General features: G+C 41.1%; 1 protein-coding gene across 1 annotated transcript in view; it reads left to right on the forward strand.

Moving 5' to 3' along the window:
* The window catches only part of LOC144791288 (putative serine protease K12H4.7), a 430,940-nt gene that overhangs the window by 150,172 nt on the left and 255,546 nt on the right, over nucleotides 1–25,222 (forward strand). Inside the window, exon 4 of the mRNA XM_078665959.1 lies at nucleotides 23,614–23,749. Coding sequence (XP_078522085.1) covers nucleotides 23,614–23,749 — 136 coding nt within the window. The remainder of the gene's footprint in view (nucleotides 1–23,613; nucleotides 23,750–25,222) is intronic.

Genomic DNA, 25,222 nt, shown 5'->3' on the forward strand with positions numbered 1-25,222 from the left:
ACGTCAAACTAGTTGAAGGTGAACACAGGTTATCTTTCGAGTGTAACTTACTTGCCCTTACTTGAGTGGTGGGTTCTGCCTGGCTTAGTTGCATACCCCAGCCAACCAGAAATCCCATTTTTAACACATATCTTGAACTCTGCCTTGACCGCATCCTGTGATGGGATTCCTCCACCATTGTCATCTGAGAGATTGAGGGGTAGGGGCGTGCCCTGGCTATCCAGGACCTTGAGCTTTCAACACAAGCCTCAGACTTGTGTGACTCCTGCAAGGGGATAGAAATGGGCATAAAATCACACTCTCTGCTCGCATGAAACTCCTGTGCGCACTTGTCGTGTCGCATAGCCCCATAGTCCCCATAAACACGCTCCAATTTGGAATCAAGGTTCCCCTTTGCTTGTTGCTGCCGGGGCACAGCCTGGGGAGTTTGTACTGTAGTATAGTTTATGCTCATTTCTACAATGTTCAATCCCAATGTGATAACGTGCAAAAGGTTTACTGCCACACCGCCATGCGAATGATTCACCATAGCATATGATGTTACTCCACAACTTTGGGTATAAGGGGAGAAATATGCCAAGTTAATAACCAAATTAATCCGTCATGCTACCCTACCTAGATCTACTCCGAAAGATACGGTCTCCCTGCCAGCACACTCTGATCCTACCTGACATGACAATGTGAGCAGCTGGTAACTTGACTTATGTCCCCATCACTTACCCTTCTACTCCTGTTCCTCAACTGTGGGTGCTTAAATGCTGTATGGCCCTTGAGGGGATCTCTAACTTGTTGGCTGAGATACCTCGGAAAATAAATAAAAAACATTAAATGCCTGCGACAAATGCACTTGGCATACAGAAAACTCAAACCTTTGCTATGAGTGCGCCTGCGTAGTTGCATGTTATGTTATGAAGTCTTGTAGAACATGCAGCTGGGCCAGAAAAGGGGCGTCCCGGCGCTAAAATCAGTAATAGCAGCTAACAGCATGGAACCCATCATGACGAGAGAAAGAAAAAAGACCGATGGGCTATTAAGAGCTATAGAGGTAGACAGAAGTGCGTGGACTATGAGAAAACCTAAAGTTAAGGGAAAAGATGTGTCTTCAGTGCTTTCCGAAAGGCAAGATAGCTATCCATACTCCGGATGTGTACAGGAAGGGCATTCCAAAGTTTAGCTGCCAGTGTGCGAAAGGAGCGCCCACCGGTGCGAGCCCTCCTGACCCGGGGGACAACTACCAGGTGTTGACCTACTGAGTGAAGATGATGAGTGGGAGTGTAGGTGGAAATCAGGCCCAACTAAAATGCCTGGGGCACGGGAAGTCAGGATCATAAATGCAAAACAGAGGGACTTGAACTCCACCCGTCTCGCCACCGGAAGCCAGTGTAGCTGACGAATGGCCCTGGAGGTGGGGCAGTGTCCAGGCATGCCAAGAAGAGATCTGGCGGCTACATTTTGGACTCTCCGTAGTCTCAAAATCTCCATCTTGTTGGCCCCCAGGTAAAGTGAGCTCCATAGCTCAAGATCTTTCCCTACCAGCAAGATCTCAGACTTGCTGGCATTGGGCTGGAGACAGTTGGCAATAACCCCTGTTCAGTCCTTAAGGTGCCTCTGACTAGGACCAATCTCCCCTTTCCCCAGCCCCAGTAATGGGCGGGGGGGTCTATGAAAGAAAATAAATGAAAAAAAATCAATTCTGTGGTCGCCTAGCCAGCCGCCGCCTCTTTCAAGCAGGAACCTGGAAGAACACAGCCTCCTAGAATCCTCTGGCCAATCACAACGGGGCCTTACAGCAGCCTTGTAATTGGTCTTAGTGCTGTAGTTCGACGCTCAGACGGGGGCTTGGATGCTGGCTATGTGGAGAACATGCACAGTAGACATGATGGTTTGACTGGCCTGAGACGGCCGGCCAAACCCTTTTGCGAACTTAAGGTGCAGCTACGACTCGTACTCCCTCGACGGATGTCAGCCGAGCCCTGCCCCACCTTCACAACCTGGCTGGCTGTAGTCCAATGGCAATCCTAAAAATAAAATACAGTTTCGTTATTATCATGTTATTTTTCGTTTGCACTGCTTTAAAGCAGTGGGGCACCGCTCCACCGCCTTAGCGGAGGAGCAGCCCCTGCCCACCCCTTGGGGATGCAGTGAACTCCTTTTAGTGCAACCCACTACCATATAAGCCTCATGCCAGTGGTCAGTTTGCTTATGCTCCCAAACCCAGTGCCGTCAGCAGATCCTGCCTTTCGGGTCCTGTGCACATCTCGACGTACTATTAGTCCTACTACTTAAGGTACCCCACATGTTACAAACACTACTTGGACCCATGTGAAAATAATGCGAAACGCAATCCCAATGAAAGTTTGCACATACTAGAGCCGTGCTATGTACATATGCGGTGTGTTCTTTAAAGCGGGGCCACAAAGATATGCAAGTGCAATTCTAGAGTGTATAAGACGTATAGAAACCACCTTTATGCTAGCGCTTATCACTTCAAAGGATCATTAAAAGGCATGATCAGATATTGAGCAAAGCGTCTCCTCTAAAGATCGACATAGAACGAATATCCCATCAAAGGAAAATAAAAGAACATATCCGATTATTAGGCAAGTCATCCCCCTTGAATAAAACAATATAGACATTAAAATAATCTTGCAGCCCAGGATGATTAAAGGAGCATTCTCGAATGTCTGGCAAACCATTCCCTCGAACTGAAACCAGAGTATACAACATAGGGCAATATTATAACAATACTTAAGTAATATTCAACAAATTTTACAGAAAAATTCCCTAAAATCTAGTAGAAAGCCATTTTTAATTTTAGAGTTTATAAGGAAAAAAGGGGGGAAGGGAAAGAGGGGGGAAAGATAAGGTGAAACACTGCAGCTGAGAATCAAATGGCAATAACTATACATCAAAACAGAAATGGATACAATTGATATAGTCATATAAAATCCTCATACTGTTGAATAATTAAATGCAAAGAAGTTAAAAGGCGAAATTTATGGAGGTAGAAAATTCTCAGAACGATTACAGGATATCTGAGTAATAGGAATCTTATTTGAATAAACAGTTAGTGGTGTCCAAAACATATCTCTATTTATTTGCGGATTACAACAAGAAGCAAAAGCAGTATCCAATCTATGATCGTGACATACATTATTCCACCAAGATTTGACTGAGAGTATGTTTGAACATTTCCAATTAAGGAGTATCTGTTGAAAGGCTATGGCTAACATGAGGTCGAACAACCCTTGTTCGTGAGACAATAACCCAAGTAAATCTGATAGACTTCCCGTAAAGAGAAGGATATTTGACAGAGGAGTGTGTAGATCAAAAATAGTCGAGACCCTAGACCAGATTTGTGACCAAAAAGAAATTACGGGGGGACATGAAGAAAGAAGATGACATAGATCAGCCGATGGGTGATCGCAAGACCAACAGGTCTTGTTATCCGAGTGAGTAAATTTGGCAATGGAAATGGGAGTAAAAAAGAATCTGTGATATAGAAAAAACATAGATTGAGTCGTAGATGCAGATCTAGACATTTTTAACGATCTGGTCCAGCTCTTGCTCCAGAAGTCGATGCTCCAAACACAACCCAAGTCAGACTCCCATGCATGTTCCACCTTAGTTTTAGCGCGCTCCGGATCAGCGGAGTTAACATTTTTATAAATGAGGGAGGCCTTTGTAGACCACAACAAAATTCTAGTAAGCGGATCCTGTATAGACAAGGAGTCATCGGATGGGAGAGAATAAAAAACTTCCAGAATTATTTCCATTAGTAACAAGAATTTAGGCAAAATCGAACGAGGAGACTAAAATGTGACTTGAAATTGGGGGAAGGAACAAGGAGATCAAACATGTCCTGAACCCAAATGATACCCTTAGATCTCCAAGAGCTCCAAAACAAGGGTCTGTTGTTAATAGTGAGGAGACAGTTGTACCAAAGAGGAGATCATAGAAAAATATCTTTAGAAATTATCCTTGATTGACAAGGAGGTCTTAACAATGAGCAAGTTTGTTTAAAAAGAGGAAGAGATGTGAGACTGGTTTTGGCCGTGAAAGCTAAAATCTCTGTGAAAGAGAAAGGGGAAAGTAAGCAACGTTCAATAGTAGCCCATAGATGGGTGAAGGAAGAGATGACTGTATGAAGCCAATGAGAGGCCTGTTTGAGACAAAAGGCGTTCTGATATAGTCTAAAATTTTGAAAATTCACACCTCTAGTAGATTTGAATTTTTCTGAGGTGCGATAAAGATATTCTGGATTTTTTACCATTCCATAAAAGTTTGGGGAGAAGAGAGTCCAGTTTTTTTAAATAAAAAGAGGGAATATGAACTGGAATCATGGAAAGAACATAAAGTAAAATAGGAGTGACCATCATCCTAATAGAATCAAGGTGACCCCACCAGGAGAGAAAGAGAGGTTTCCAGGAAGAAAGTAATTTGGAGACCTGATCAAGAATTTCTTTCATATTTATTATGATCGAGTCCGGGATGGAGTTGGTAAACCATAAGCCAAGGTATTTAATTCTAGAGCTATTCCAACAGAATCCAGTCAGGTCGAAATGATGTTTAGAGCAAAATTTGGTCAGGGGAAGGATTTCCATTTTGTCAGAATTGATTTTATAACCCGATACCGCAGAAAAATCTGAAATTTCTTGTAATAACGAGGCGATAGAAGATTCTGGATTGGATATAAAAAGTAAGATATCGTCTGCATAAGCAGAAAGCTTCAAGTGATGATCTCCATACAGAAACTCAGAAATGGAAGCATTATGACGTATGTGAGAAAGAAAGGGTTCAAGGGATAATATGAAAAGAAGAGGAGACAAAGGGCAACCTTGTCTGACACCGCGATGAAGCGAGAAACAATTAGTAATGAAATCAGAGAAATTAATTTAGGTCCAAAACCATGCCAACGGAGTGTTTTAAATAAGAAAGACCAATCGACTCTATTGAAGGCCTTTTCCACATCGATAGATATCGCAGCTAAGGGATAAGATAGAGTAGACGCTTTGTTCCAAACATTAAAGAATAGTTGATCATTATATGAGGTTAATCTACCCTTGACAACCCCACACTGCTCTGGGCCAATTAAATGGGGTAAAAATGATTCAAGGCGGAGAGCTAATAATTTAGCGAATATTTTATAATCCACATGTATCAAGGATATAGGGTAATAGTTTTTACAGAATTTAGGATCCTTACCCTCTTTATGAATGAGACAGATAGAGACTTCTAGGAAAGTATCACTTGCTTTCCGAGTAGTACATAAATATTGAAAAAGATTGAACAGTTTTGGAAGTAAAAGATTTGAAAAATTTTAATAAGATTCCACAGAAAAACCGTCTGGACCGGGAGATTTCTTTTTCTTTAATCTCCTGAAGCGATATGTTCGAATCTAGAGATTTGAAATCAAGATCTGAGGGAGAAGAGGGAAAGATATTGCTGAGATGAGAATCAATAAGGAGGGCTGATGGTAGTGAATATGGAGTGTATAGATATTCATAAACGGATCACTGACATAATATCAACGGACATAATATCGAGTATCAAAAATATCGTTGACAAAATATCGACGGACAGAATATCAACTTTGTATCTACAAACAGGTAAGTACAAAAATATTGAGTACAAAATATCGTTTACAAAAATATAGTTTATAACAATATAGACTTTATTAAAAACAATATTAAATTAAATTAATATTAAAAATTAATTACTAAAATATACTTAAACATACTTAAATTACCTTATAATAATTAAATAACTAATGATAGTTATAAAAAAATAATTTTACAATCATATTTGTTAAAACATATATATATATAGTAACATAATATAATTAAATAATAATCAATATTATTACCGTAAGATAGCAAGTGTAAAAATTACTATTCCCACTCCAGTGAGTGCAACAGTAGGGAAAGCGTTGGATAGCATAGGGGAAAAATTACTATTCCCACTCCAGTGGGTGCAACAGTAGGGAAAGGGTTGGATAGCGTAGAGGTAAAAATTACTATTCCAACTCCAAAGAGTGCAACAGTAGGGAAAGCGTTGGATAGCGTAGGGGTAAAAATTACTATTCCCACTCCAAAGAGTGCAACAGTAGGAAATGCGTTGGATAGCGTAGGGGTAAAAATTACTATTCCCACTCCAAAGGGTGCAACAGTAGGGAAAGCGTTGGATAGCGTAGGGGTAAAAATTACTATTCCAACTTCAAAGAGTGCAACAGTAGGGAAAGCGTTGGATAGCGTAGGGGTAAAACTTACTATTCCCACTCCAGTGAGTGCAACAGCAGGGAAAGCGTTGGATAGCGTAGGGGTAAAAATTACTATTCCCACTCCAGTGGGTGCAACAGTAGGGAAAGTGTTGGATAGCGTAGGGGTAAAAATTACTATTCCCACTCCAAAGAGTGCAACAGTAGGGAAAGCGTTGGATAGCGTAGGGGTCAAAATTACTATTCCCACTCCAAAGAGTGCAACAGTAGGGAAAACATTGGATAGCGTAGGGGTTAAAATTACTATTCCCACCCCAGAGAGTGCAACAGATGGGAAAGTAAATACTTCTCATATTATTAAAAAAATTATTAATTAATATCTATAAACAATTAATGAAAAGTAATTACCAATTTAAGATAATATAATAATTAATCAATTAAAATTACAAATTACAATACATTTTTACTATTAGTTACCTATTCAAATTAATTACAAATTAACAATTAACAATTAAAAATTAATTAACAATTCTAATTGAATACAATTAAATAAATTGAATTATTTAATTAATTATGAATAAATTACTTCCCACCCTATTCCCCTATAAAATCACAACCCACTACAGAAAATAAATTAGTAAAATTAACAATTAGCAATTAATCAATTAAATAAAATTAATTGGCAATTATAATTTAATTAATTACCCACATACAATTAATTAACAATTACTCCTAAAAAAATACCAATAAATCTTTTTACATATTTAATTTATTATAAATTTCATTACTTCCCACCCAATTCCCCTATAAACCCACAACCCGCTACAGAAAATAAATTAGAAAAATTAACATAATTAGCAATTAATCAATTAAATAAAATTAATTGGCAATTAAAAATTAATTAATTACCAAATATAAATTAATTAACAATTAATTAAAAATGAATACCAATATATAAATTTGCATATTTAATTAATTATAATTAAATTACTTCCCACCCTATTCCCCTATAAACCCACAACCCGCTACAGAATTAAATTACACAAAAAATAAATAAACTAAATTAATTACAATTAATTATAACATAAATACACACTTTTCACACATATAATAACATAACAAACACTATAAAAAATTCGATATTATTAAAAATTCGATAATTTTTAGAACCTATATTATATACTTCGATATTTTAACTTACTATATTTTTAACATTCGATATTACATTACTTACCTTCAAAACGATATATTTGATGACCATATTCTGTCCATTCGATATTTTGTCCAGACTATATTTTGTACTCGATATTATGTCCATTCGATATTTTGTAGTCGATATTATGTCTGTTTACCATTCATAAACAGAAGTAAATTCATCCAAGATGTCATGATCCTTAAAAAGATGTTTCCCATCTGCTGATTGAATAAAGTCAGAGTCCTTTCTTTTCTGAACTTAAGATAATTAGCCAGGAGTGAGCCTACTTTATTATGGCACTCATAGTATCGGGCGCTGCTACGAAACAAAATAGAAGAGGCGTTGTCTGTAGAAATTTTATTAAATTCCAGCTTTGCACGAACAAGCCTCTGCAAAATGAAGTCTGATGAGGAAGTATAATATTGATGTTCTAAGTATTTAATATTGGCTAGCAGGGCTTTATGTTGAGTAAGGGTATGTTTCTTTTTCTTAGATACAAAATCAATTATGAAACCCCAGGCAGCAGCTTTAGGTGTCCCACACTAAGGCAGGATAAATAGATAGATCTTCATTAAGTGAAAAGAATTCCTCCCCAAAAGAAGTGAAGGAGGAGGAAAAAACTGGAACCTGTAGAAGAAAGTTATTAAATCTCCATTTAGAAGACTTGGGCTGCGGACGGAGCAAATCACAATCGGCAATCACCGGAGCATGATCAGAAATCAAAATCGGTTCAATAGAAGAGATGAGATGAGAGTTTGAGCTAATGGTTTGGATAGAAATAGATAATCTAATTAAGTTAGGGAGCCATCTGGAGGGGAGAAAAAAATGCTGTTTGGTCTGGGTTACATAGTCTCCTTGCATCTACTAAATGTGTCTGTGTGATTGTACTGTGAAATTGTTTGTGGGTTGAGGGACAAAACGTACTTGGGATATGCGGTCTATAAAGGGGTTCATGATCTGGTTGCAATCACCTCCAAGGATAAAGAATTCATCCTTGCGCTGCCAGCATTTATTTGTGATGCTGGTTGGACCATAAATATTGAAGACCGTTAAAGGAATATTGTTATTAATGAGCAATTTAACTAAAATCCATCTACCATCAGTATCTATTTCTTGTAAACCAACCGAACATTTCAACTTTTCATGACATAAAATAATGACACAGTTTTTCTTAGTAATAGTAGGAGAAACAAGAACAGAACCAACCCAGTTGCGCTGGAGTTTAAGAGCCTCAATTTCTGACAAGTGAGTTTCTTGTAATAGAACTAAATCAGGATTATAGGAGCCTAACGTGAGATAATTCTCTGCATTTTCATAGGATTAATAAATCCTTTTATATTCCAAGTAACAACTCTGAATGAAAAAATATAACAGCATAATAGAACACTAGAGCTAATAACAGTGAAGAGGTGTAGGAAAAATGAGCCGAGTAGGAAAGAAAGGGAAAGGACAGAGAAAAAGAGATAAATATGAGATGAAAAATAGACTGGAGCCAATACTAGGGGACAAAAGAGAAGACAAAGAAAAAGGAAGACAGATAGCCAGAGAGGACAGTACATGTCAAAAAGATGACTGTAATACATACCGTTTAAGGGGGATGAGGATAACAATAGGGATTGGCGACAACAAATGAAGATGGTACAACCAACAAGGGAGAAGGTATCACGCCAGAACGCCAACACGACACAGAAGGAAACAAGCAACGGGATTCCAAAAGGTCTACAAAGGAAATGACAAAGGGAGCAGGTGAGAAAAATTATAAATTAGCGAGTGACCTGTAAAGGAAGCAAACATTAGTAGAACAAATAACAGGGGTTAACATAACATTCAAGTAACAGTAGAAGGACCAGGACTTTCCATTGATGAAGTAGAGTGCGAATGAATGAATTTCTTGAGCTTTGCAGGATCTTCAAAGGTGGACATGTTGTTCCGGAAAGTCACCGTAAGAGACCAGGATGAAAGAGCCCCTATCGTGCACCAAGGGCCCGTAGTGCTGGACGTAGTTCAAAGAAGTCCTTCCGCCGTCTGCTCATTGCATTAGATACATCCTGAGAGTTAAACAAGTTCGCACCAGACTAAACAAGATGCTTTTTGGACTTGGCTGCGTTCAGTACTTGGATGAGGTCGGTAAACTGCCGGAAAAGGAGAATCACTCCACGAGGTTTTGATGGAGCCGATGACAATGAAAGACGAGGGCCTAATCTATGAGCACGCTGAATGTTCAAATTAGTTGAAGGTGGAAGATCAAGAAGCTTGGGGAAAAAGGAGGTGAAAAAGGCACCTGGATCATTCCCTTCAAGGCCCTTCGGAAGGCCATGTAAGCGAAGATTGTTCCGTCTATTTCTGTTTTCAAGGTCTTCTGCTGACTTCTTGATGAATGAAATATCCTTCTCCAATGTCGCTATCCTCACAGCAGCATCCTGGATGTCACTGACCTGTTGTTCCACCAAGGAGAGTCTAGATTCTATGGAGGACCACTTGTAAATGTAAATGTAGTTGAGCTTATATAGCGCACAGCTACCCGCAGTGGGTGTCCCGGCGCTTGCTTAGGGAACCCTTCCTGGTATTCCCCTGTGAGATAGCAGGGTATCCACAAGGTGAAAGTCAGGCATCCCGCCGCGAGGGGCCGTTGTGGAGATTAAGCAAGCTATTGCCCAGAGTCGCAGAGTGTGAACCCGTGAGTCGAGGAGGCACCGGGGCGAGAATTATCGAGTCCGTGGAATTTTTAGCCCAAGACCCACCGAGGCGGGGAATTGAACCCTGGTCCAGGACCGATCTCAGCTTCCGGGTCTGCTGCCTCTAACCCCTGAGCCCTGAGCTTCCGGGTCTGCTGCCTCTAACCCCTGAGCCACACTTCTCCACTTGTTATCCATCACTTGCAATCTGTATTCGTTTCCTCACTGAATGGGGGCAGCGCACAAATCTCCACAAAAATAGTATCTAATGATACTGGAGCTAGAGGTTTAGGAGAAGGTGGATCTTGTTTGAGGCGCTTGGTAGCTGTAGGCGTTGTCGGCGTCTTGGCAGAGGATATGGGCAGAGGTGTTGACCTAGAAGAAGACGGCTGCGCCATCTCCACTGCAGAGAGCGAACTGTTCACGGGAGGAGCAGTAAGCGAGGAGTCAGTTGCAGAGAATTTAGTACCTTTACTTTTATTTAAGTGCAGCAATTTTTTACCTCTGCCCTTAGAACGTCCTTCTCCAACCTCACAATGCCAAGAATAGACAAGATATGTCCAATTGAATAGAAAAGCTGTAAGAAGTATGAAGAGCGCAGTAAAAAGGTTTTGCTTCGGAGGAGAAACAAGCTTGGAATACAAAATAGCGGTTGAGGCACAGGCTGAGCTTTCAGGTCTGCAGAAAGCAAAATAAATAGACTCAAAGTATAAGAAAATGGCCAAACCAAGCAAGGTATGCTCCGCCCACAATACCTGTCTGTTTCTAGGTCAAGCGATGGCTCATAATTGAGAGAAACACAGCTAAACCTCTGCTCATAGAAAAGCAATGGAAAGTATCAAGACAGCACCACCGTCCACTTCCCCAATCACTCAGTGCCAAATATAGCCAAGATATATTTAATATACGAGGAGAGATATGGGGAGAAAGAAGAATGCACCACAAATAACTCACTTCTGTGGGAGGAAGGAACTCAGAATCCAAAATGGAGGCCCCAATACAGGTCCAGCTTACATCTTGTCAAAAACGCCAGGAAGGTCGCAAAAACATCATTAGGCAAAGCAGAGCATATTCTGCTGATAGTAACTGCCTGTTTCCAAGGTAATTAATGTCACGGAAGCTGCATATTCGTATCGGATTTCCGACGCAACACGGAGCTCCACGAGGTGGCGGCCATCTTGAGCGCTGCCTCGCGCACCTCACGTAGTAGATTTTTAAATGACAAAAATGAAGCTTTTCAGTGAATATAAGCAGGCAGGACGTGTTTTGCCCCGTACAAGAATCGAGTTCTGTAAACCATTAAAACACAAAGGTGACATAAAGCAGTGCATGGTAAAACATCAGCTGTAACCGTAGCATAACCAAATGCAAGGCAGTTATCTGCACAGGAAACCAGGTTCCAGCCCTTCAGTTTGTCCGTGTTTATATACTCACAGAGTGCTTACTTTAAACGTGCATAAGGTATTGTTGCTGTTGACTCCCAGAGCAGGTTCGAACCATTGACCTGCTGGAAACTGCCAGGCTACAAGCATGCACCTAAACAAGCAGTCCTGCCCCCGGAACTATAAGCGCTGTTATTGTGATTGTATTTATATAGCACGTACTGCCCTTGACAAGGTGTCAAAGCAGTTTACGGTGAGTAGCATGCTACTACACAATTTAAAAAGGATTAGTGGTGGATTACTATAGGTAAATATGAGTTAATTTGAGGGTTGGACACGCAAGTCTGTTAGTTGGATTAAATAAGATAATGGAGAGATAAAATAGGGATAAAAGCGAGAATAGTCTTGAAAGTGTTATTTGGGAGATCATAGTAGTAAGATGAGGTCTGGGATGAGTAAAAGGAGAGATGGAGAATAGAAGTTTCTCTCGAAATGGATTAGGGCGATCATAGTAGTAAAATGAGGTTGCGGATGACTCAAAGGAGGGATACATGAGGGAAGAATTTAGAAAGTGTTGTTTAGATGATCATAGTATTAAACTGAGATTTGAGGTGAGCCAAGGTGTGATAGAGGAGGGAAGAATCTAGTGTGCTTGCATGCAATAGCAAAAATGCCCCCCAGTGCATATTTACAATGCTCCTTATTCCGAGTGGGTTTCCAAACCCCGACAGGGTGGCTATGAGTCACCGGCTAAAAAGAGAGGAATGCCAAGAGTTCCTCAGCACGTCCCAAACTGAGAAACAGAAAGTGATGTGGCAATAATTGTGCAGAGCAATGATCATGCTGCACCACATGTCCCCCGAAATGGCAGGAGCACACGGCCCTAAAGGGCTCAAGAAGGAGCAAGTGGCCCTAAAGGGCCCCAAACTCACTGTGTTCAACGCTGCCTGCGGACACACAAATGCGATACGACTTCCAGCCTGCCCTTTGGTTGAAAAAGAGGGCAGCACCAGGACGAGGTAGGTATAAATACCTGGCCCCAGCCCTCTAAAAGTCATAAGTTGCTCATGGAGCGCGCTGGATATGAAGGACTGCCCTGGGGTTCCTGTAAGTGGACCGCAGTGGGTAGTGTGCCAGAATGTGCCACTAAGGGGCTGCCCTCTTGAGAGGGCACACTTGGTGTGTGCCGTATGCAGCTGCAGAAGTTGAGTGGTACAAAAGGGGGTGGTGATGGACGGAGCACCTGAACCAATAAAACATTCACACCCAGTCAACAGATCTGGGTTTAATCCAACACCGTTCTTTAGCCCACTCTGCCACCCCAGTTCAGACTTGGCCATATGCAAATCAGTCTGACCCTGTGCCTCATGGAACAGTCCAGCCCGAACTGTCAAGCCATGCCTTCCCTGGACCGGAAACAATCTTCCTAGGACCGGTTTCTGGCATTTCAGCCATCTTCAGCCAGGCTTGCTTGAATCCAGTGGCAAAACGAGCAAGGGACTCTCGTCTGAGCATACCCTGCCAATTTATGGCGAACAAAGCGGTACACCACCCCCTTTTGTACCGCAGAAGTTGAGTAGCAGCTGAGTCGGACCAAAGCCAGGCCACCATTGAAACACTAACCCGATCCATAAACTCTGAGAATAGGTGGCTAAGAATAAAGAATGTGTGCTATTAAGAGTGTCGGGGTAAACTGCACGGGAGCCATATATATGCAGTATTTAGTGCCAGTGTGCCTTAAATTATTTTTCTTCTTGAACGGCAAGCACTGGGTTGGACAATCCGTTATTGCGCTGCTGTTTGTTTGTTGAGTACTGAGCTTCAGCTGCCCTACACCACCTCCCTGTGAAGCCTGTGACTGCTTGGCATTGATACCACAGAGTACAGTGCTGCCGGCTGTTGTACTTGCCCCGTTTGCTGAGCCATAGTAGGGCAGAGCCTTGGAAATCAGCGGCAAACAACCTTGACCTCCACAGTTAAGGCCACAGAGAACACCTGCTTGCCCTGTGGACCCCTCAAATGGTGTCTGACAGTGGGAGAACAGTAAGGACAACGGGCAGCTTGGACAACCGCTCAGAAAGTGAGAACTAGCTCTCACTCTACCATAGACTTGCACACACAAACAAGGCGTAGCTATAATTTTGACGGGCTGTTGAGACAGTGGGTAAAGGCAGACTGGTCAGTAGTGATGTGTTCTGTGGCAACTGCTGGAGCAAATAATCCACCGAGACTTGCAGAAGATGGGCTTGGAAGGTTTGGCGAGGCAAGCAGGAAAGGGCCATAGAGTCCTGTGTGGATTCAGTCAGAGTCCTGCCCTCATGGGAACAGTGACTCGACCTCCATTTCCTCATGTAGAGGAAATGAGTTTCCTACTGCTGATGACCGGTGTGCTTCCTGTCTGATTCACCCCAAGCAAATCCCAGCGTTCAGTGAGAAATGTGAAAAACAAATAGAAAATAATTCATGAAAACGACAAATGCGGTTTACTGGAAAAACCTGTTCTAAAAAAAGTCAGAAATATATTTGAATCCTGGTGAAAGACCGAAAGACTTGTTAAAAGAAAGCCTAAAAAAATAACAATTTCTTAAATCAACCGATGAGACACTAAAATATCTAAACATGGTGAATTCAGCAACTGAAACTATTTTGAAATGAAGATTGAACTGTAGTTGTGTAAGCGTTCTGAAGAACTTTAAGTTCCTTCTGGTGACATAAAAATGACTAATTTACAAAAAATGTGTTAACTCTGATGAGTAATGTAAACTGTAAAAATGTAAAAGAATATGCAGTGCAAGAGCTTCGTTTAGTAATAATCCGGTGAAAGTGCAAAATCTGCAGTGCGTTGTGGCTCTCCTGTGTTAACAGGTAAACTTGTGTGAAGATCAGGAGAGTAGTAGTATGGATAAAGGAGGGATTTCTTTTTCGGTTGTTTCTCTCAGGTTAGTGTGTATACATTTTCTTTTTGGGGGTGATGTGGGGCGAGGGGATTATGGGTGAAAATGGAATTTCCTTCATTTAAAAATCAAAAACATTTTTGAGAATGGGAGTGAGAAGCGAACGTTATGTCTACAGGTTTGTGTCACCTGTTTACCATTCACCACATTTCGAACGCTTCCTAAATTAAATTTGAGGTTTCAACTAAAACACAATAAGAAGAAGAAGAATACTTTTTCACCAAACGCTGATTTTATTTTTTTAGTCGGATAGGTTTTGATTGCTCACATGGGGTTTCAGTCATGCCTCCCGCATCCCCACACTGTGCAGACACAAAGTGACGTGGTGCCCTGTTCCATGCTCATCTGGCCGGAAAAGGCCCTGCAGGATCCCAATGCACTCTGCTCGCTGGGATATTTTTAGCCCATTATTCCAATGCTAATCAAGCATGTAGGTCTGGCTTTAATTTTTAGCCATACCTATGTGCATAAATTATGCCTGCTGATTACAATAACTAAAAGACAATAGAAATGTTCTTTGTGCCAATAAGAATCCTATTTTTCTATGATGAGCATTAAAACTAGAAAATGTTTTTAAATCTCTTCTAAGTGCACCTTCGTGTTAGAAAGCCCTCATACTGTTTAATTGAGATTACATGATATATTTATTAATATTAATACAGGTAGCTGTTTTGCTTTTTTTTGCATATGCTTGCAGTAAAAGCTATGAGTTGGGGGTAAGGGGGGGGTCTTCAGATTCCAGTAATGATTCAGTGGGTCACCCTTTAATCCAGTAAGGATTCAATGGGTTCCTCAGCAGCCATAATGTTAAGATCCTTTGGTATAAGGTGTAAATTTCATCTTGTATACACAAACAAGGGGGGAGTTAGAGGATATTTGGGCTGGGGCTACCTTCCAAAGCCAGACTTACGTAAACAAAACAAAGGGACCCAGCCTTTTGTTGCGTGGAGTTTTTTGTTCCTTCCCTTGGAAAAACAACGTTTTCCATAAAACCCTCACCCACCAGGGTTTCCCCTAGGTGGCATGCTTCATCATAGGGTCTTTCGTTGCGTGGAGTTTTTTTTGTTCCTTCACTTGGAAAAACAACGTTTTCCATAAAACCCTCACCCACCAGGGTTTCCCCTAAGTGGCATGCTTCATCATAGGGTCTTTCCCGTTCCGCTACGGAACGGGGGGTGCTGCTCCCGCATAGTTCCTCTGGTTGCAACACCCAATTGAATCATCTACCTGATTCCTTACTTTATGGACTGACTATACTTCTTGGACTTCCATTTGAGTGCTGTGATCTCTTCTATGATTTAAGTCTACACAGTGAATCTTGTGGTCCAGTGTGTGTTAATACCACAGGTATCAGAGTGTTGAGTATCGATATAGCACCTACCCAAAATAATTGTAAGTTTTTTGCATTAATATTATATCCACATATACTTTTATAAAGAGGTGCGATTGTAAACCATTTCTACCGATGTATACTGTAATTATGTATCTTTGTGGTGTCACAAAAAATCAAGATTGTATCCTCACTATATAAAATGGATATTCATTCTGTAAAATGAAAAATGGACTGTTTATAGTGTCTTTTTTGTATAAATATCCCTGTATTGGGATCAGTCCCAGTTACAACAGAAATCCGTATATTGAGGGAATACACTAACAAAGCAAGCTTCAAGTCTCTATTGTGTTGAAAAGAAAAGTGGTCCTGGTTTTTCCAAAATAAGAAAAGAAGTCTGCAAAAGTCTGGTTTCCAGAAGACTGAAAATTTGATGATCTCCTAGGTCAGGCGTAGCAATTACTTTGCAGGTGGCAGCATGCCTCAGTGAAGCACAGTATTAGCAAATGAAGTTGACTTCTTTATAGGAGAGTGCATGGTCATCCAGATATTCAGGTGATTAAGGAGCAATAGGTAGAACTGGATTAGTAATTGTTGCTCTCACACAGGTTGATAACTGAAATCCTTTAGGCATGCACCACCGTTTGTCTGTGAGCATGGACATATGTCCCAATATGCTGGAAATGTATCAACAGTTAGGCAAATGGAACTGCCCACAGAAGACTTGTAATTTGAGCATAAGCTGTTTCTGCTGTTACCCTACCCCTCCAACCTCGACCCCTTCTCTCCCCTCATGAAATGTACAGGGCAGGAATTGCAGCCATTTTCCACGCCTCATAACTATAATTCTGTACATTTGCCTGCACACTCTGAGGTTAGTAAAAAGTCTGACTGATATGCAGCTGCACTGTAAGCAGTGTGCATAGTGAAAAGTTTAGAAGTGTACCAAGTGACTGGTAAGTGAAGGCCATGCCCATGAATAGTGCATTACTTTCTGAAGGTTACAAATTTAGAGCGGTCATTATGGCCACCCATGTGTACATTTTTGCTATGCATAGTGGCATAGTAAGGTCCAAATGGACCTTAATAAAGAAATGATGTTAGGATCCTCCTCCTCCTCCTCTGATATTGTAGTAAATACGTTTTCTAGTTGAAAAAAATAACAACACACACAGCTGTTAACTTAGATAGTGGGCTTCTCACACCCATGGTCTTAGGTGCCACTGCACATGCAAAACTAATGATAGCTAGGCCCCCTACTGCACATTTTGCCTTCTCTTTCACACTCAAAACAGATCTGTGATTTCCACATGCCGACATTCAAATATCACAAACACACATAAGATGTGTTTCAAACATTTTTGTAGCAAACATAATTTTGAACTCTCTGTATTGTCACACCCTTTTGTCAGAACATGGAAATATTGACCCCTCATTCCTTTCACAATCACGCTTCCCCATTGATTTTAAGATCTTAAGTATGGCAAATCCAACTGATGCACTGTAGAAATTTCAGCTTGTTGCAGCCAATCTAGTGCTTATTTTCAGATTTAAATTGTGGATCTGGTTACACAAATCCATGGCTATGTATTATATTTAAATAAAAGTGCCCACTTTTTGTTAAACTGTAACTTAAATGTTGCACTCAGTGCTTTGAATTTTCATATTTGCTTTTAAATCCTATCCATTGTTAAATTAACAGAAATGAGCCCTTTTGGACTGCTCTTCTGCAGCATATACCACCAGGACACATTCTTGTCTTAATTAAAAAAAATGTATGGCAGTGTTGGTGGGCAATATTGTAGTGATTGGTCAGGAGGGACCAAAATCATAGACAATTAAGCATCTTGACATATATAAAAGTGTGGATTAAACCTGAACTAGAGCTCATGCTACTGACTCTCTAAAATATATACATTTGTTATGATATCAATGGCAAAAAGGCACATTTTCAATAACTTTTTTCACCTCCAAACAATTGGTTAAATTAATTTTATCTTTTTAAATCTTAAAAAGGGGATTATAAAATAATTGGAGGCGGCTTGAGACCTCCCACTCAATGCTAAGCTGGATATGTGGGAAAACAGCAGATTTTGAGACTGATTTATTGAACATACTCCGTAAGAAATGACCGTTTGGCAAGTAGTATTAAAGCAAATACTATTACATTTCATTGTGTAGAAGTACTAAATCTGTGCTCTTGACCTATTGTTTATATATTTTGGAAGCATGTGAGGAGTTCCACTACAGTACTTGCATCGGTTTGCGTCCATCGGGAGGAATGATCCATGCCGGTCTACATTCCGTGTTCTAGTGCATTAGTTAGGGTGGATAGTCTCCATCATTGAGTGCCAGTTTCAACAGAATTCGCACGTTTTAAGATCTGTCTATGGCTATTATACCATGCGCTCCTTTAAACTGCTTTTAATAAGGCATTAGATTACACCAACAAATTTGTACAGCTTAACTTGGATTATTAATTTGCGGCATGGAAAAGATGCCTGGCTACATCCCTTGTTCCAGGTAATTTATACAACCAGGTTACAACCTATTGGATTGGTTGTCGCCTTCTATTGATATTGCCCTGAAGAAGTCCTATATTTAAAAGGACGAAACGCGTTGGCTAATGGTTTGTTTTATGAACTGAATAAAGATCCGTCATTGAACTATGACTCCCCACTATTCATGGACAATTACTTATGGGCTTTTTTGACCAGCGGTGGTGCAGTTCCATTCCAGTTTTTTTTACTAAATCACCTTGTGAGGGGTGATGCTTCTGGACAGGGGGGCACATTTGGATTTCTGCACACTGGAATGTTTTGTATCCTTACAATAGTGGTCATTTATGGTACAGGTGCTGCACATGTTGCTCTATGGTCCACTGTCCAAATCTCACAGTACTTGCATAACCGAAGGCCAAAGTCCCTCCAACGTCTGAATGAAACACCCTAGTTTCCGGTGCTAAGTAGTCACCCGCAATTGATAACTAGCATTTGCAATGCAAACGGTCTCGCATTTATGCAAGTTTGAACTATTGGCATTGTAAATGACAATGCTGTTTATTTATGTTTTGGTTTTTAAAACATAAATCAAAGGCATTGTCACTTACAATGCCAATAGCTTAAACTCGCCTAAATGCGAGACCTATTGCTTTGCAAATGCTTGTTTAAAAGCTGAGCCGGAAAGGCAAGCATTACTTGGCCGGACACCATCCCTTCCATGAATACTGGAACCCGAGGAAGGCTCTGCTTTCGTCCTGCTAGGGGCTCCGAGTACAAGCAGCAAAAAGAGAGTTGTGCAAAAACAGTCTTGGCAGGGAGCTGTTCTGTGCCCTCAAGGGAATGCAGTGCTCATTTTGCATAACCTGGCCAGAATGTATCCAGTGATGAGGGGTGAATACCACTCCGACAACCGGCCTGTGACTTGCACATATGTTTGAAAAGAAATGGAGGTCCCAGTGGCAAGTGAAAGAAGAGCTGCGTGGGGTGGTAGTGTGGACGTTATGGGTGATTAAATCGTGGTGCCCATGTTGATAATATGAAAGCGGGCGCCGTGCTGTGAGGAGTAACAATATTGAGCAGGCAGCAGGCCACCATTGTTCAAAGCTAAAGCACGGCATGCCCTCTGCTTTCAAAACCAACTGAAGCAGCTTTACGTGCTTACAGACTAAATAACATCAAGCGTAATGGGGTGACCCAGTGACCCTCGGAACCTGGGCGTCTAAAATATGTGCTAATGTTAGTTCTGTCGGGTAGAGAAATTGCTTTAACGTTACATCAATATTTTTGCATGGAGGAAAAAACACACACCTAATTTGATTCAATCAAAAAGCTGTATATTGACAGAATTAGTTTTTTCTTCTTTTTACAATATTTCAGTTTTCAGGTTATAACATAGTATGGCTGTCACAGGCAAACAAAAGTTGTTGAAAAGCGACGCAGGACTACCTTATAAGTGATTAGGTGAGATAGAGGTGACAAGGTACTGTTGGTGAATGAACTATATATAGTGCTGTATAAAAGATATCTCAAATGTTCAATTCAATGGACATCCGTCCCTAAACACATGTATCTCCAATCTGTCCAATGATTAATCTGCTTCTCACGTGGAGTGGAGAGGGTTTAGGGTATGGATTGTATAGGTACGTCGACATTTCGACCAAGAGAAGTGTGTGACAAGGCATTCATTTTGCTATGCTACAAGAGACACACCTGTTAGACATTGAGACACAGAAACTCCACAAGAAATGGAGAGGTCAGTTATTGGTGTGAAGGTATGCCTGGCGAATATCTATGCCTCAAATATCGATGATGGTGAGTTTTTTAGTGTCATAGGGAGGTTACTCCTCCCATACATTGGGATGCCATTAATATGGGCAGGGGATTTTAACTGCGTGATAGACGGCTCACTTGATAGGCACCCGCCGAAACAACACACTAAATCGAACCATTACAACTGATCTGAGTGAGGTGATGAGCAGGCTACACTGTATAGATATCTGACGCGAAACACATGGGTGAACCGGGTTACACCCTGGCTCGCGAGGTGTGTAGTATGCTCAACCGTTTCCTGCTCTCTCAGGAAGCATGTGGAGCTGCAACACAAACTGAATTGCTTGGCCGGTTTTTATCAGACCATGCTCCGGTATTGTTGGAGTGGGGACCCGAGAGACACAGGCTGATGGTCCCTCTGTGGCGCTTACAACCTGCTACGCTGAATGATTTGATATTTAGAAAGGAACTTGGAGAGGTAGTTGCGGATTACTTCGCCACGAACTGGTCAACTGCAAATCCCAGATGTGTGGAATGGGACGCTTTTAAAGTTTTTACCCGTGGGGACTGTTTGTCCATGGTGGGGGGGCACAAGACGACGGCTAGAACTGGAATTGACAGCTTCAGAAGAGAGATTGACCAAACGTCAATGCGAGAGACAGGCGTCTGAGCCAAGCCATGATCCACTCCTGCAGGCGCAGCGCTGAGTATGGGATAGATTGGATTGCTTGGTCCGTCGTGAGTATCGACAACTGCGCCATAGGAAGGGTGACAGGTCTGGAAGGTTATCAGCATGGCTGCTGAAGTGGGAGTGCCCTCCCCCGCTTACACTGACATTACAACGATCTGACGGAACCATGGCCACCACGCAGGCTTGTGTCAACACAGTACTGTTCAATCATCTAGCCGAAATATACCGCAAGGTCCCAGGGGTGGTGTCGCCTGTAAGGGTGGGGGGGGGGGGAGTATTTTCCAGATGTCCCCCTCCCACGCCTCACTGAGGAGCAGAGGGAGGAATTGGAGGTAGCACTCCAACTAGAGGAATTACAGGAACAGCAGTGCAAATAGAAGTCTCCATAAAGCAGTACTTATTGGGTGTCCTTCCAACGCCAATAAAAGGGTCAAGGATACGGCATAAGTTTGCAGGTTGGGCCTGGTTCTAGCAAAACGCCATATTGTGATACACTCGATCCACTCTACACCCCCCATGTTGGATAAATGGAGTGAGGATATATGTGAGTGGGGTGTGGCCGAAGAGTGTCGCCTCAGGGCAGTGAGAGTGGATGAGAACGCTGAGAGAGTGGGGACAAATGTTGTCTGGAGTGTCCTTTATGACAGTTCAGAAGAATGATAACGAAGCTGCACCCACACAATCTCCCAAACACACTTCACCAGTATCTAGCGCAGAAAATGCGAATGCCCCCCCTCACAAAAACACCAAGCCAAATATACCAGTCTGCCTCAACAGCTACACAAGGGGAGGCAATGCCGCCAGTTGCTGCCAGAAGGGGGGGTTTACTTTCTCTTCATGTTCTCAGTTCCTTTACAGTTTCCTTTAATATTTTTTTGCTTGTCGCTAATCCATCAGAAAAGGACAAAAAATTTGATGTGCATTGCAGTTTATAGTAATCCACAGGGTGTGTGGAGATTGTAGAACACCGTCCTGGGTAAAAACTGCTGACATACTGTAACATGTACATGGCAAATTTGACTGTGTAATATGATGCAATGTCACTAAAAAAGACAATTTAAAAAAAAAAAGTTCACTAAAGGTGCTGTGGACCGGAGGAGCGAAGAGGGAGAAGCCAGAGAGGAGGGCGGGACGTGGGAGGGGAGAAATACTGAGCGAGGTGGGTTTAGGAGGAATGAGGGAGGAATATGAATGGAAAGACCAGCTTTCCGATGTAGCCTAACGGCGGTAGCCTCAAGCATCCTGTGATTCAGGGCAAATCCCTTAATCTCCTGTACCTGAAAATTTAATGTGTTTCTGAAATGGAGAGGGTGTTCATGTAAAGCGCTTTCATACCTGTGGGTCGAGATTGCACTGTATAAAACTGCAAAAAAGTGTTGGGAGAAAGTTGCCATCCCCAGTGCTGCCTACCGGATCCCTTACCTTCCAGTAGAAGACACCAAACCGCTCTATACAGCGATGCTCACAGAATGGTTGGGATGTAACCAATGTGGCTGCCTCTGGTCCTCCTAGGACTCGTCCATGTACCATGCCTCCACCATGATTGCAGCTCTGCGTATACACATAAAAACAAGCCCAATGCCCTTTCATAAAAAGCTCAAAACAAATATCCTACCAAAAAGAAGCCCAAATCATGGTGGATATCGAAAAGTGCAAAAAGGCTAAATAAATTCAATTAACGCAGTGGGAGGCACGGGGCAGGAGGCAGCACTAACCCAACTGTGGCATTAAGAGGAGATAGGAGGGAGGATTGTTCTATTTACATTTAAGCAGCTATGACGCAGAAGCTGAACACAGGCAAACGGTAACAGACCAGAAAACCATGTAAAAAATAGTCCCTCCAAGAACACAAATAGAACCATAGTGGAATAGAACAGGATTTAGTCCCTGCTGCGTGGGAGGAACTGAAGAGAAGAAGGAGGAACAAAGAGGCAGGACTGACCACTAGCAAGCCAGGATTTTTAAAGGACACTGAAAGAAACAAATAGAAATGAGGGGGATGGCTTTAAGCCAACGAGAGAAGTCACAACCGGTCTCAAATGTTCGACCTAAAAATTACAAATGTAAAAAAAAAAAAATGTTTTGAAATTGTCACATACTTTTGCTACAACTGAATTTCCCACCAACAGATCCTTCACTTTGTGGGTGTTTGTAAACTGAAATGCTATGGTTTTCCACCCGAGAAATGGTTGGAAAGTTAATCTTCTTCCAGCAGGGCAGGGCAATTGATTGGAGTGTAGGGGAAGTGCCTCCTCCACAGGGTAAAAACGTTTCAGTTTTTTTTTATTCATTTATTTCATTTTGTGTGATCCAGGCACAGTAAGTCATTGTTGGACTTTCTTAGGGTCGACCACAATGGAGTTATGTTCTTTCCCTGAAGGAAATAATCAAGATAAAGTAATTTAATCGTAGCGTAATTAGATAATGTCTTTATCGTGTTTGCCTTTGTTGCTGTTGCTTCCTCTTAATGTGTGTTAAACATTTTTGTTGTCACTCCTCCTATCATGCAAATGAAAACTAGAGCACTGCAGTTAATCACAGCCTCTCTATGAAGCGGGCCAGTGGCGTAATGAAACTTGAGGGAGGCATCCCTGCAAAGTGCATGGAGGGGCCCCCCACACACTGGACCCCGTCAGGAGCTCCCTGGCCCACCCATGTACAGTGCTGGAGGGGGCCCCGTGCTGCTGGGGCTATTGTTACGCCACTGAAGCGGGCCTGGGGAAACCATGCTTGGCTGCCCTACCATTGTGATGACCTGGCTCTAAATGGGTTTTTTTTGTTTTATTTTGCTGTGAATTTTTTTGTTTAGATTAAAACACTTTCTAATGGATTAAGGTGTTTATTCATCTTGTAATGCCACATATGTATTCTGACAAAATATATACTGCTCGTTTTTAGAATTTTTGGAAGTTGTTCAACAGTCACTTGCCTCATATGACAAGAAATGCCCAGAAACGGTGAAAGCGGCCTCGGACGCTCTGGTAGAAATGCTGAAAGACAAGGGGAACTATGGAAAGATCACAAAAGATTTCAAGTAAGCAATTTTAAAACGATATCCTTGCACATCCAGCATTGTTGGCATATAGAAAAGTTTCATTTCTCTCCAGTTTCTACTAAAGGGTTTGTGGTTGCATTTTTTATCACAGGTGTTACTACTTTTTTATTTTTTATTTTTATTTTACTTGTTCAGAATAATTTTATTGAGTTTTCAAAAAGAGACATAAAAAGACAATACATAAAAGCAATAAATGTCAATAAAACCCAATTAATTGATCTTAACAGACAATAAACCGATCATAATAGGTCAAGAAAATACAATTAGCAAAAAGTCAATGAGGGGAAAACAAAAGCATGGAAGGGAGAAAGGGGAAGGGAAGAGGGTATACATTATATCACCTTAAATAAATTGTAGAGTTACTATTAACATCTAAATAAATTGTACATCACTTATGAAGTAGCCATAAAAAAAGTGAAAATTATTATTGCAACAACATATATGAATCAATAGGAGACCAGAAGGATTGAAAAGAAATCTGGTTATGATTAACTTCATGTAAGGATAATTGTGCACCTCTTCTTGTGAAGATAATCCATGACCACCAAGCATGCACAGAAAGTGAAGCAGCTTCTTTTCAACAAAAAGTAATTGATTTTAACGCAGCCGAAATTAAGAAATTAAACAATTTTGTTTCAGAATCCGGTAGATGATGAACAAGCACAACCAATTTACAAACTAACAATTTATACGAGAAAGCATCCTGAATAGGTAATATTTTTAACAAAACATCCCAAACTTCTGACCAAAATGTCGAAATAATATGGCATTCAAATAGCATATGACGTAAAGACCCAGGATGCAAATGACAGTGCCAACAAACATCAGAAGGAAGTAGTTTTGCACGGTGGAGGCGTACAGGCGTCCAAAGGGAATTAAACAAAATATATGCATTAGTCTGGTAAAGAGACACCGGAAACAATCCAGAAATGCTATTGAGCCAAATAGTTTTCCAAGAGTCGTTGAAATGACATCAATATTGGTACCTAATGAGGAGGTAAATTGTTTATGCATAATAGAAACAGCATGAGAAGATGAAGAAACGGCGTTGAGATAGATTAACAAATCAGATGTAACAGTAGAGGGGACACCAGTAGGGAAAGAGTCTAAAATTGAGTTACAGAGAGATTGATATTTAACTAAATCATTCTTAGGCAACTGGAATTTAGATTGTAAATCGTAAAAAGCAATAAAAACATTATCATAAAATACATCTTTAAGGTAAAAAATGCCCACCTTAATCCAAGAGTTCCAGAAAGTCACCTTTCTATTCAGTTTAATAATAGCACTATGCCACAGCGATACATTCACTGTAGAAATGAAAGGAGAAGCAAAATTAATATCTAAATCATTGAAAATTAATCTGGATGACTTGAGTATAGATGAGTAGTGCACAACAGTAGATTTATGAGACATTGTGAGTAAGGAGGGTAACGGAAAAGGGGCAACGAG

This window comes from Lissotriton helveticus, chromosome 11, assembly GCF_964261635.1.
Source record: "Lissotriton helveticus chromosome 11, aLisHel1.1, whole genome shotgun sequence".
Lineage (NCBI taxonomy): Eukaryota > Metazoa > Chordata > Amphibia > Caudata > Salamandridae > Lissotriton > Lissotriton helveticus.